This window comes from Aedes albopictus, chromosome 2 (assembly GCF_035046485.1).
Source record: "Aedes albopictus strain Foshan chromosome 2, AalbF5, whole genome shotgun sequence".
Taxonomy (NCBI): domain Eukaryota; kingdom Metazoa; phylum Arthropoda; class Insecta; order Diptera; family Culicidae; genus Aedes; species Aedes albopictus.
This window is the reverse complement of record NC_085137.1, coordinates 316,608,905-316,623,433: the sequence shown is the minus strand read 5'-3', so window position 1 is coordinate 316,623,433 and position 14,529 is coordinate 316,608,905. Positions and strand designations below refer to the sequence as shown.

General features: G+C 41.1%; 1 protein-coding gene across 1 annotated transcript; it reads left to right on the top strand.

Moving 5' to 3' along the window:
• The first annotated feature begins 3,244 nt into the window (after window positions 1-3,244).
• LOC109412530 (protein nutcracker) lies at window positions 3,245-14,189 on the top strand. The gene is made up of 2 exons (XM_019686159.3): window positions 3,245-3,870; window positions 13,394-14,189. Exons 1-2 carry the CDS (start codon window positions 3,756-3,758, stop codon window positions 14,131-14,133), a joined length of 855 nt encoding a protein of 284 aa, XP_019541704.3. The 5' UTR covers window positions 3,245-3,755; the 3' UTR covers window positions 14,134-14,189.
• The last annotated feature ends 340 nt before the right edge of the window (window positions 14,190-14,529 follow it).

The following is a 14,529-nucleotide window of genomic DNA, read 5'->3' as shown; positions in this document are numbered from 1 at the left end:
TGACTGGTATTTTACCGATTGATACGCGTTTATAGTTTTGATTGCTTCATCGAGACTCAACTGCTCTTTCTCCAGTAGTTTTTGGCGTAGATCATCAGAAGCATATTGAATAATCTTATCGACTACCGCAATATGCCTGCTCTCATTTTCGGATTTCCCAAATGAACATTTTTCAGCCCTCTGCTGAACTCGGAGTGCAAATTTTTCGATAGGTTCACTATCGCTGGGTGCCATTGACCAAAATAGAAATCTTTCAAAGCTGTCGTGGTGCTTCGGTGAGAAATAATGTGTTAATTTCTCCTTCATTGAAAGATAGGGATCTCTCGATGGGTCTTCTTCCTCGCACCCAGGAATCCCATAGAAAGCGCTCTGTAGTTCGATGCCACCCATAGCCAGTAATTGCATTTTACGGCTGCTGCCATCAGTGATGTTCGAAACTGCCATGATGGTTTCGAACCATCTAATCCAAGATCCCCACGCATTACGTACTTCAGATTGAGGCAGATGTTTGTACTTGAAATGTGGGAGGTTGTACGAAGCAGGACTGAATAGGGATACATGTTGAATCATCGGAGCGGTAACAATACCGTCCATGGTACTATTTTCTGCGTAATTGGGGTCAGGTACGTTGCCTTCCATGTTGCTGTTAACAATTTAAAATAACATTTTACGTCATTCGTTGGAGCGTCTTTCTTATACGATTACTAATGTCAGAATCTCAGGGAACCATAGGGCAACTTGTAGTACTCAACATGTATAAATAAATTTGGGTTTTACGTAACTTACTCATATCTATGCTTTGGCATCATTCACGCAACATATAAAACGATCCATGATTCTCACTCTCAAGCCTTCGCAACATCCAAGAGCGACATTCAGAAAATCTTCGCAACATCCAAGAGCGACATTCAGAAAATCTTCTCAACATCCAAGAGCGACATTCATAAAACTTTCGCAACATCCAAGAGCGACATTCACAGGGCCTTCGCAACATCCAAGAGCGTCATTCATAGAACTTTTTTTTACATCCAAGAGTGACAATCACAAAATCTTCGCAACATCCAAGAGCGACATTCCTCGCAACATCCAAGAGCGACATTCACAACTCCGCAACATTTAAGAGCGACACACATCAAACACTAGCAACATCTAACCTTCCCATTCAGATAGGTTTCGCAACATTTAAGAGCGACAATCATCACAACATCTAAGAGTGACAAACTATGCATTTAAAACATCAGCTACATCGCGTGCACCTTTATAGTACCTTCAAATACAGTTTATATTGTTTGTTCCTTTTCCTTGACTTTCAACAATGCAATGGGTGATATTGGAAAGCAATTTCAGCCTCACTTGTGCATTACTCTTCAAAAAGTTACGAAGCAATATATGATTCAAAATTCTACATACCTGAAACATGCAGCTGGTTTGCACTCTATGCAGTATCCATCTTACCTTCTTGATTAGACCCTACCGTCTTGCGGTAGTAATCCAAATATCGCACCACCTAAATAGCACACAGCGCTTGACACAGCGTCGATTTTTTTTTTTTTTCATGTGAATATAAATATCACCATTCACTCTGAACCCCATAGCTCTTTTTGTTTTTCAATGGGTATTGATTTTTCTCTCTGCTTTTTTTTTCAATCACATGAAAATGTAAAAAGAAAAATTAACAAATCTGGAAACACTCCCCACTCACAACACCATTTTCTCCCGCGTGCATACCGCAATAATAGGAGGACGCCACCACAAACTTGTTTCTCCGTCCGAGCTGCTCAGTCTCTTTCGACCAACACACATATACACACACACTGAAATGCCAGTATGCCTGGACTCGCTGTTTTCACATAACCGCATTCCCCTCGCTTTTCTCATCCATTCATGCACAAACACAAAGTGTGCTGCCGGAGCGGTGATCAATAATACTTTTCAGCATGGCTAACGCGGCGTCACTTCGTTTTGAATGAATTCTATCTTCCGACCTATCACACACGCACACTGACAGCATGGCTGGATTCGCTTCTTCAACTACCATCATCTCCTCACTTTCCCGATTCCCGTATACACAAGCACTAAGAAATCTACCAGCGTTGCTCGAGGGCGGCTTTTTCCAATATGGCTGACACGGCGTCACTTAGTTTCGAATCAATTCCATCAATTTTTTTTTTCAGCCACAGTTCCATCACTTTTTCTGTTTCCGTAGGTTATTTTTTTTTTCAATTTAATAATCTCATCCAATCACACTTTCTCGCTTACACCATAATGGACGTTTTCGCATTTTTTTTTTTCAGATAGACATCTTTTTCAATCGACTTAATCGCACTGCATTTCAAGTTACCCCATCATTCCAGATTCTGACATTACACTGTTATTTTTACATTTTTTTTTCTCACTTGCTTTCTTGATAACGATAAAATCACGGCGTGTGTATGGGAAAAGCTTATAACAAAAAAATAGGCATCGTCAAATTTTTCGCTATTCAAAAATAGAGGCTTTTAGCTTTCATTTGCAGGGTCCCTCAAAAAAATCCACCGAGGGATCCCGAACAACTTTTTCAGAATACTGTTTTTCCCCATACAAAATGCACGGTTCCAAATTAATCCCTATTTCGACTTAACAAACATACCCAATTTTTGTATGAAAAAGTTCCCCCGATGGAATATTTCGATGTTGGGCTTGAATGAAAGCTGGTAGCGTCAACTTTCACGTAGCGTAAAAATTAGCGATGCCCATTTTTTTGTAATAAATTTGTTCTACCAGACACATGGTGAAATCACACAGTCGACGAATCAATCTAATAAAAGTTAACAATTCCCAAGATAATTCGGCTTTTTCACACTGCACTACGTGGATTTCACCATCCTAGACGCCATCTTGTGGTAACTGAAGTCTTATGAAACAGACCGACACGGAGGCCAACTGTACGTGGAGACGAACCGAACAAGACTGCCCGTCGGCTCTCTGTACGGAGTAGTATGAACCCCCCTCGCATCACGCATACACACCTATACAAGTTATAGGGCACAGTATCACAATACTAATAATTTATTAATCTTCGAATTACTTTGGCGCGTCTAAGAAACTAGCCTCGGCCGTTTGACCTTAATCTGAACACAAATCTTTCGCTGTTACGTTATTTTTGAACGCTCGAAGTCCGTGTGCATTTGATTTCCACTGGGGCGCTGAGACGGATTTTGACGTTTTCGTTTTGTTGCGTTTGCGTGTTTTCATCAACGAGTTTTTTTTATTCGGGCGTTCTTCGCAGGTGCAAGTCGCGTAAATTAATTTTGTCCCCAAAGTGTTCTTATCGTGCTAGGTACTTTCTTCGGTAATAAGCTCGAAGCTCAAGTAAATGAACCACAAGGGATATTAACAAACTTGCGAATAAAATTGGTCGTGAAATTGGAACAAAGTGCAAACTTTCGCGTTGCGAGGTTTCTCGAGCGTCCGTCGTCGTCGTCGTCCAATGTTTATTGGTGTTTTCGTTCGTGAACCGTGACGACGAACGCTCTGTATCGCGGCGGTTCGGTTAGCGGATCTGGTTCGCGGTGTTCGGTTTCGGTGTTGTGTTCTGGAATGTGAACCGGCAGTGAGGGGGAATTGCCATTTTATTTACCTACTTGTTGCATGCTGTCAGAATTCTAATGTCGCGATTGAAGTGATGACTTGTGGTTTGAAAGAGTGTTGAAAAAAGGTTGATAAATTTTCCACTAACGACAGTGCCTTATCAGTGACGCGCATGAAAATCAGCCATGGAACCGGCTTACTCATCCGGTCAGGGAGGGGCACTAGATACGTCTAGCTCTTCAACATCGTCCGCTCCGTACCAGATTCACAATCTGGAAACCGTGGCCGAGGAGAATGAAGGTTTGATTTTGTTTTTATTCTACACAAACGGGCTCTTGGTGGCTTACGGGTTGTTGGTAGTTTGATTAAGGATTATGGGGTTTCTTTAAAATATGAAAATATCCGGAATGATCTTAAATTGGTATAGGATCTGATTTCATATTTATATGTAGAAGTTATGTAAATGAATAATTCGCTTTGCGTAACGCCTGAAGCCTGCTTATGAAAGTGTACGTACAGGGGACACTCAAAATAACTGGGACAGGAAAAATTTTTCACTTTTCAAAGAATGTTCAACTCGCTGTAACTTTTCGAAAACAGCATCAAATATTCTCAAATAAGTGGATCAACTAGTTGTGTATCAGTGGTCATTGCCTTCGGTTCATTGAATCCGGAGATATAACAGCTCAAAATTGGCTATCGGAAAATTATACCTTTTTCTAGGACCTTTATAACTTTGTGTTAAATGGCCCGATCCTTCCCAAATTTCGACCACTGATACACAACTAGTTGATGAGCTTGCAGTAAAAATTTGAGAATATTTGATGCCCTTTTCGAAATGCTACAGCGATTTGAACATTTCTTGAAAAGTGAAAATTTTACCTGTCCCAATTATTTTGAGTATCCCCTGTATGAAGAAACCTTACACATTTATTGTCTTCGAGAACTACTTGCATCTCGGAAAAACTAGTAGTAAAACTACATAAAAGAATTTCAGTAAAAAAATATTTTTTTACAAATTTTTGGTACTGTTTGGAATTCCTGAGATAAATAACTTTATAATCAAAATTTACAACATTTTTGAGTACTCTGTCTTAGAACCTGTGGTGATTCTGAACATACTTAGTAGGCCGCTAGTTGAAGGGAGCAGCCTGACAGAGACTTCACTAATGGACAAACGCATAGGCTCCGGTACATATTGTCACTTTCCTGATAGCCAATAAAATAATCATTCGTTAATTGTTTGATACCTAGTTCATTGCTTATTAATTTATGTACAATACCACAAATGGCGACGAGATGAACCTACAGCGTTTCGGAAAATATTCAGTAAGTAGAACCCAACAACATCATTCACAAATGTTGGGAAATCACTGGTGAAAAAAATCAAACCGAAAAAGTGGTTGCTCAGGCAACAAACTTCGGCTTCCAGTGTTGAGCGAAAAAAAAATCAAGTTCCTTCGCAAGGAACTGCCTCAGGAACGGATTCCATCCGTTGAGTTAGGCGAAAAAATATTCAAGTTCCTTGACAAGGAACTGCCTCAGGAACGGATTCTGTCCGTTGAGTTAGGCGACGACTTTTCCAAGTTCACGTAAAAGGTGAACTGCCTCAGGAACGGATCCCTTCCGTTGAGTTAGGCGATAGAATTTTCAAGTTTACTCAAAAGGTAAACTACCTCAGGAGCGGATTCCATCCGCTGAGTTAGGCGACAAATATTGAAGTTTGCACTCAAAGGTAGACTGCCTCAGGAACGGATTCCATGCGTTGAGTTAGGCGAAAAACTATTCAAGTTCCTTGACAAGGTACTGCCTCAGGAACGGATTGTATCCGTTGAGTTAGGCGAAAAACTATTCTAATTCATTTAAAAGGTGAACTGCATCACGAATGGTTAGCTTCCGTTGAGCCGCACGATCATAACAATACGATTACGGATCGAAATGTTTTCAAAAATAAAAACCAGAGAATTCAATCCTGTTGGCAGTTAACCTTCCGTAACTCGCGCGGTTGACTACCTGCGTGAGCACCACGCTAATGCTGAGTACAAAAAGCGAGATTTTTTCATCGTGTTGTACAAAATACAACAGCGCGATCGCTCGAGGGTTAAATGAAGTCGGTACCTTGGCCGCTACAGCCATCACGCAATGAAGATGAAACGATTGAACCTTCGGTTGAACGAGGGCAACGAAATATACAGAGACCCCACTGCGGGATACCAGAACAGAACGAACTTCGTGAAAAAGGCTGAAGCACTTCAAGTTGAATAATTATACATAAGCAAGATTGCTCACCATAAATGAATCAGTATGGCGAAATCATGAGAGTTATGCTTTGAATAAATTCTGGAAGCAATTCACGAAGGGAGCCCGGGAGAAGTCCCAGAAGGAATCCCGAGGACAACCCAGAAATCCGAAAGAATATCTGGAGAAATCCTGACAGGAATCTCAGGAATAATAATATAATGCCTGGAAAAAATTTCTGGTGAAAGCTGCAAATGAAAGCTAGGAGAAATCACTGGAGAAAATTTCATATCAACCAGAATACTCACTGCGATATTCAGCAATATAGAATACAAAGTCGTGAAGAGAGGAGAATGCCATGTGAAACTTATAGATCCTGTTTTGGTAAGCAATCTTGGAAGAAATAGCAAGAAGATCAATCGGCAAGCAAAATCTTATGAGAAGAAGTCGTCATCCGTTATGGATTCAGCAACACAATGCACCACCAAGGTTGAGCACCGCCATGTCTTCTTCCTCGTGAGATGATTCAACCTTCCAGGCATGGAGATTACTTCCACGATCAAATGGTAGAAAAAGGAAGATGTGGTGATTCTGAACATACTTAGTAGGCCGCTAGTTGAAGGGAGCAGCCTGACAGAGACTTCACTAATGGACAAACGCATAGGCTCCGGTACATATTGTCACTTTCCTGATAGCCAATAAAATAATCATTCGTTAATTGTTACCTAGTTCATTGCTTATTAATTTATGTACAATACCACAAAACCTAATTTTAGATAAATTTCTGGTAGAATCAAAAGTTCAAAGTGGTTTCGACTTCACTGCTATGTTTTATCGACGTTATTATGGAACAGCTCACGCAAAACCTCCAGAAATGTGATCAATAATTCCTCAGAAATATCTCGCAAATTAATCCAGCAATATTAATTAGGGAATTCATTCGGAAATGTTTTTGGGAAACCCTTCCCTGATTGGTTTGGACTCTATTTTACTAGGGCTGTATAGAAATTTTTGCCTAAATCGTCAAGATTGGTTTGATAATCAAACCAATTTTGAAGATTTAGGCACAACTCATACTTTGATTCCTAGAAGAACTCACAAAATTCCCAAAAAATCTAAAAAAATAATTTTGAGATTCCTTTAGTCATTTCACTCACAACTGTGTGATTGAAGAAAAATGGTTTCTTGAGAGAATAAGGTAAAGAATACCCCATACATCAAGATATGCCAAGAATTTTCATCTTCTTCTTCTTGTTCTTTATGGCTCTACGTCCGCACTTGGACTTGGCCTGCCTCGCTTCAACTGAGTGTTCTTTGAGCACTTGTACAGTTATTAAATTGAAGGGCTTCCTTTACCTGCCATTGCATGAATTTGTATATTGTGAGGCAAGTATAATGATACACTATGCCCAGGGAGTCGAGAAAGTTTTCCCGACCGGAACGGGAATCGAACCCGCCGTCTCCGAATTGGCGATCCATAGCCTTAATCATTAGCCTAACTGGAGACCCCAAGAATTTCCATCTGAATTGCAAACAACCCTTAGTATACGTGCAAAGTTACTTGAGAAATTCCCATTACAAATTCTTAAAGATTTCTTTAAAATAATTAAAATATAAATAAATCCTTGAAGAAATTCTCAAACTAATCTCTGAGGGAGCTCTAGGGATTTTTTTTAACAAATCCCTACAAGTTCCCGTAAAAATCTTTGAAAGATTTCTCCAAGTAATCTGTGAAGAAATTCCTGGAGAATTTTTCATAGCTATCTCTGGCGGAATTTTTGAATCAACCCATGGAAAATATACAAAGAAATCCAGAAAAAAAAAAACGAGGCCGATGATTTTCTCAGGGACATCCTTACTGAGGGCTTCCCAAACATTTTCGTGATACAGCACTGAATCCTGCTTGCTGCCGTCGCAGAGTTGCTTCAATCTTCTCCTGTGTCCGTACTAAGGATCAGTTTATCCGGAAATCTGTATTCGTGCATAATCTGCCATAGCTGTTCTCGATAGATTGAAATCGATAAACTAGTGATGTGTGGGCACGTTGTATCCGCGGCATTTCTGCAACACCTGGCGGATGGCGAACATCTGGTCCGTTGTAGCGCGTTCACCCATGAATCCAGCCTGATACAGACATACCTCGATTGTACGTACACCACCGCTTCGTTTAGTGTACGTACTATCGAAACGTACGTACTATCGAATCACAAATTTTTATTTCAAATTTCATTTTCAAATCAAAGAATGTTATTTCTAGAATGTCAGGATTGTCAAAAAACACATGTGGCCTAAGGGTCCGTTCATTAATTACGTAATTTTGTTTGTTTAGGATCCTATCTTTATCTATTGGAAAAATCTTCTTGTGCTCTGGGGATGCTTCGTAGAGGCATCTCGTCTCTGGGAACTTATATTGATTTTATTTGAGTTATCTTTTCGAACCATTCAAGCTGATCTAGATATAATTAAATCGATCTAGATCAGTTAAATCTTGTTATAGAAACATTCTAGAAGTATTTTCTCCTGCAATATTTATTGCCGTCATATTTTCAAAATCTTCTGAACATTGCTCCTGCTAGGACACCTCCAAGAGTTTAAATTTTTTTACCGGAAGGGATTCCTAGAGGTATCCCGGAGCTCTTGGAGGAATCCCGGAATTCTTGGAGGAATTCAAGGAAAAATTATTTGATGAATCTTAGAAAGAATTCCTGTAGAAATCTCGGAATGAATTTCTGGAGGAATCTTGGAATGAATTCATGGAGAAATCCCGGAACTAAATTCCTGGAGGTATTCAGGAAGACATTTTTAAAGAAATTCTGGAAGTCCCGAAAGTATTACAGAAGAAATTCTTGGTAAAGTTTCGGAAGGAATCTCTTCACTGGAATTTCATTAGGAATCGTAGAAGAAACTCCTGGAAGAATCCCTAAGGAATCCCAAAAAGAATTCCTGGGGAGATCTTTTTGTTTACTTCGGACTTCAAGAGATTTCTTCCAGAATCTCTCAAGAAGTCCCCCGAATCCTCTAGGAATTTCATCCGAGATTCTCCCAATAGTTTCTTTTAGGATGTCTCTGGATTTATTTTTTGTTCTTCCAAATGGTATTCCTGGAAATTCTAGCAACTTCACTCAGAATTTCTCTAGGAGTTCTTTCGGAATTGTATCAGAAATTCTTACCGAGATTCCTTCAAAAACTCCTTGCAACAATCCGTAAGGATTTATTCCTGGAATTTCATACGAGATTCTTCCCGGAGTATCTTCTGGAAATTCTTCAGGAATTCCTTCTAAACCCTTCCAGAAATCCCACAAGATTCCTGACAAGAACATCATTCAGTTTTCCTCTAAAAGCTTCTCCGAGATCCCTCCAGGAACTTCTTCTGGTTTTTTTTTTTCGAGAGCTACTTCTGATTCAAGTATTCCTTCTGGGATTTCTACAATGATTTCACCAGGTTTTTCAGGATTTTTTCGGAAATTCCTTCCGGGATTTCTTCGGGAATTTTTTCTTGGTGACTGTCAGGAATTACTTTTCAGGAACTTCTGCCGGGATTTCTCTTAGAGCTTCTTCTAGGAATTCTTTCAGAACCTGATTCCGGGATTTCTTTGAGAACTTTTTCCAGGAATCATCTAAAAACTCGTTTGGTTTCTACTAAGAGCTCAGTCAGGAATTCCTGCAAACCCTTCTGGAATTCTTTCAGATGTTTGTAATGGAAATCCTCCTGGAGTTCATTATGATTTTTTTTGGAGTATTTTGTTTTCGAATTCCTCATGTAGTTTCTGTAAGATTTTCTTGAATAAAAACCGGAAATACCAACTTAGTTACAGCTCCCTCCTAGAGGAATTCTAGAATAAATATGGAATACCTGAAAGAGTTACAGGAAAAATTGCTAAGGTAATCCTAGAAGGAGTAATGCTGAAGGAATCTCGAAATTAATTTCTACAGAAATCCAGGAATCTCTGGCGGAATCTCGGGGAACTTCCTGGAACACTCCTGGCAAGAGCTTTTGACGGACCCCAGGCGGAACCTCGCAGAAAAAAAACTCCAGGGAAAACCCCAGAGGGAACTTCTGAAGGAATGCTAAATAAACTTCGCGGCAGTGCCCTACGGAACTCGAAATTGTTTAAATTTCCGAACTAATGGAAAACTGTCAAATATTTTCTACGTATCGCAAAAAAATCTTAATTGTTGGAAAACAAAAATAAAACAAGTAAGTGAACTGAAATCAATGGTTTGGATAAGTAACTTGATGGGTTTGACTCATGTTTTTGAGAGCAATCTTTGCCGAGAAATTTAGTTTTTTTATTACCACACAAAATAGAACCATCATGTGTCTTTCTATTTTATTACAACGTTATATTGGTAAAGAAAGCGTTTAGTTAATAACTGTGCATGTGCTTATAGACCACTAAGCTGAGAAGCAGTCCTCCCCAGTTGGGATGTAACGCCAGAATGATGATGCCAGATATTATGAATGGCAGAAAATATCTATGTAAAGCGAAGAACACTGCAATCATTACATCAAACGTATTCGTTCACGCCTTTCATTTCGCTACATTTTAAAACTGTTCCATGATTTCCCAAACTGGCCTTCATCCAGGGGGTCGCGAGGGTCAGTTGAATAATTTACTGTAACAGACAACAAATGAGGGAATTTCTATGATGAGTCGCCGAAAGCACGTCATCTGGCAAAAGGGGGTCGCACACCTAAAAAATTTGGGAACCTATGGTTTACTGAAAATCCGTGTTATAGGAGTCTGCATAACACAAATTCATAGTATCGGAGTCTCTGCTATACGTCTACTAATGATTCGAACTATTTTTTGTAGATTAAATATTAACTAATTTTTGGTGTACGTACTATCGAGGCAAAATGTACGTACTATCGAGGGTACGTACTATTTTTTTTGTAAAATTTACTATCGAGGGTACGTACTATCGAGGTACGCCTGTATTGCCCCACGAACTCTCTTGCAATCGGTGATAGTCGGCGGCATTACATTTTAGAGAGTATCTTGTAGGCAGCGCTCAGTAGTGTGATAGCGCGATAGTTCCCGCAATCCAACTTGTCGGCCTTTTTGTAGATGGGACACACGATACCTTCCATCCACTCTTCCGGTAATACTTCCTGCCAAATAATGACCCAGTGTAGTGCTCGCTTGTTAGTTGATCTGCTCCAGCGGCTTTGTTGTTTTTCAACCGGCTAACCTCCTCCTCAATCTCTTGGAGATTACGGGCTGGAAATATTTCGTCCTGTGCACATACTCCTAGATCTGTTACCACGCCACCTTCGGTACTTGCAACGTCGCCGTTGAGGTGCTCATCGTAATGCTGCCGCCACCTCTCGACCACCTCACGCTCGCTCGTGAGAATATTCCCGTGATTATCTCGGCACATGTCGGCTTGTGGCACAAAGCCTCTGCGCGAGCGGTTCAGCTTCTCGTAGAACTTTCGTATATCCTTAGCGCGGTACAGTTCTTCCATCGCTTCGCGATCTCGTTCTTCTTGCTGGCGCTTCTTCATCCGGATTCCGGAAGAGTGAGTTCTGCCTGTTCCGTGCCTGTCTGTAACGTGCCTCATTCGCTCTCGTACGGTGTTGCAGCATTCTTCTCCGTTTTTCAACTGTTCACATTCGCCGTCGTACCAATCGTTTCTGTGATTCGGAGTCGCGAAGCCTAGTGCTGTAGCCGAGGTACTACCTATGGCGGATCGGATGTCCCTCCAACCATCTTGAAGTGTAGCTGCGCCAAGCTGCTCTTCCGTTGGTAGGGCCACTGCCAACTGCTGCGCGTAGTCTTGAGTCACTTCTACGTTATGCAGCTGCTCGATGTTGAGCCGCGGCGTTCGACGTATACGCGTGGTAATAACTGTCGAAGTTTTGAGCGCATACATACAGCAACTAAGTAGTGATCCGAATCTATATTCGCACTGTGGTATGTGTGGACATTGATTATATCCAAGAAGAATTTATCATCGATTAGAACGTGGTCGATTTGGTTTTCTGTTTCGTCTGGTGATCTACATGGGGCTTTGTGGATATCTTTGCGGGGATAGAAGGTGCTTTGGACTACCATACCACGAGAGGCTGCAAAGTTTACGCATCGCTGGCCGTTATCATTCGGATTCGATACGGCGTGCAGGCTGTTTCGCCCGATTACCGGTCTGTACATTTCCTCTCTTCCTACCTGCGCGTTCATGTCGCCGACAACGATTTTCACGTCACGCGGCGAGGTTTTACTGCTACTGTTCTTTATTATGCTGTGATTGCAAAGAGTTTAATCTTGCCTAGTTTGAGTAGTGGCTACGGTTAGGATAGCTCAGGCCAGTCTTAAAGAACTGTAACAATCAATCTTTGCAGACTATTGCAAAATGGTACAGCCCAAGTGGCCTCTATTCAAGAACCTTTCTTTCGTAAGGGGAATTTCTATCTAGAAAACCTTCTGAACCCGGTTTTTGCTACTTTCAAACAAGTCATCGCATACTGCACTTCGAAAGATCTTCCGCTAATTGTTGGCAGAGATAGAGATGCTATTGCTCATCATATCATCTGGGCCAGCTCCGATATTATCTTGAAAGGCTTCATTTTGAAGAAGTGCTCAAGTAGTACAGATCTTGGATTACTTAACATAGGCAACCGCCAAACGTTCATGGCATTTGTCAGAGAGGAAGTGTTAAGACATAACGCTTTGCTCTAGCAGAATTAGTCACGACCTGACCAATTGGCATGAGCCAGATGAAGAATCTTTATCTGATCATCGCTACATCTTCTTTGAACATCTGAATGTCACTTCGCAAACTTAGCGTTTCGGGAAACCCCGTTAGACCAACTGGGGTCTTTTTACTGATTTAGTTGCGGTCCAATTCCATGGATACTCACCATCTATTGACACTCCAAGAGATTTAGATGATACCGTTGTCTCAAGAAATGTTGTCTCGGGGAAATGTCCTTAAGCCATGGGCTCTTTTTACGCTATACTGCCGCCACTCGCATGACAGTCCTATCTTTGCTGGGTTTCCTATTCATATGGGACTGTTTTGCGAGTGGGGGCAGTAAATGCGTTATTACAGTGCCCTTTTCAGGGCGCTGTTTGATCTTATTATGGTACGTTTCGGCGTTAGTACCCTCTTCCAGGGTATCTCCTATATTCCTTATTTCCTTCCTTTTCCCTAGGGTATATGATGAAATAAGCTTTTATTATGGCGATGGCAAAAATGTCCAAAATGGAGGATAACGTGCCTTTGGAATTGGCCTTCTGATAACTGATACTATTGCTTATGGAAACATTTCTTGTGGTGATCCTTCTATTTCAATTGTTTCTAATGTTGTACTATTAAAAAATATATATTTGTATAAACCAAAACACGAACAATGCATAATTCGTGATTGAAATTGTGCCGAATAAAGTAGATAAGAACGGGGAAATATCATGTCCTTTACTTTAATGATTTGACTTTAAGTATTCTAACTAACTCAGGATCATTCCGGATATTTGCTGATTCTTTCGACATACTTCCTTCCATGGCTGAGATTTTGCTGCTGATCAAATCCCCAAGAGAAGTGCCTAATTTTCCCTTTTTTCGTACTCTCCATTTCCAGCTACGAAAAAACCTATTACCGATCTCTCTGTGGAACTTCTCGTCGAAGACAGCACAAAATCTCAGCTATCGAAGCACCTAGCCAGATTGCTACAGCGTTTCGTCCAGCGGTATCAGCAGGAACTGGAGATAAGTTCGTTCGATTTGCTCTTCATGACTGTCTACAGCGTTGCACTCGAGACGGGCTTCATCCCCGAGGGACATCGCATTCTGTACATGTCCTCGCGCTTGCAGCCCATATTCGCCTCCTACGACAGCAATGTGGTTTGGCTCTTTTCCGGAATTGTTCCGGAAAACTTCTACAGCCGTTCGACGCGTAGCTACCGATTGGATCTCCACCTGTTGGGGTCCGATGAGCGATGCTCCTTAGTGGGCATCAAAAGTGGAGATTTACTGGTCCTGACTTTTACCACTCCCAACCGGGTGGACATCCCTGGACGAAGTATCATACTTCCGGTGGCCCGGTACATCCCATTCGTGAATCTCCACAAGCTTGGGCTGTGCTTCCAAAACTTGAAAGAACTTTCCCTCAAACTGAAAAACAATATCTTCGTTCCGATTCGAGATGCCCTCTGCCAGGACGACGACGCCATTACGTATCCTTCCCTCGGGGGACTGCCGGACGAAGTTGTAGCACTGCTGGTGAAGTATCTCGATAAGAAGACTGCTTTGCAACTGTCGGCCAGTTGCTCTAGGTTTAGGGAGCTAACGAAACACTACCGCGCACAGTGGTTTGCTTAACTTTGGAATCAGGGTTTGTGGTGTCATGGCGTAGAATAAAGCTTTCTATGTAAAAACGTTTTTCATTGAGGAATAGTAAAGAAAGAACACTCATTTGGATTGGCATGAAGCGGTAGGCGCGTGAGGTATTCAGTAAAACCATGCTGATAATGACAGGTTCGATTCCGGGTCGATCCAGGAACTTTTCTTAACGGAAATTTCCTTGATTTTCTTGGGAATAGAGCATGCTCGTGGCCGCCCGATAATATACAATTGCAAAATGATCATTAGTAGAAAAAAAACTATCAGGTAATACCGTCCCTACACAGTTATGGATCACACACAGTTACGGATCACTTTGATGTTTAAAGTCGAATATCTTGCTCAAAACATATATTTCGGCACGAAATCCATTTT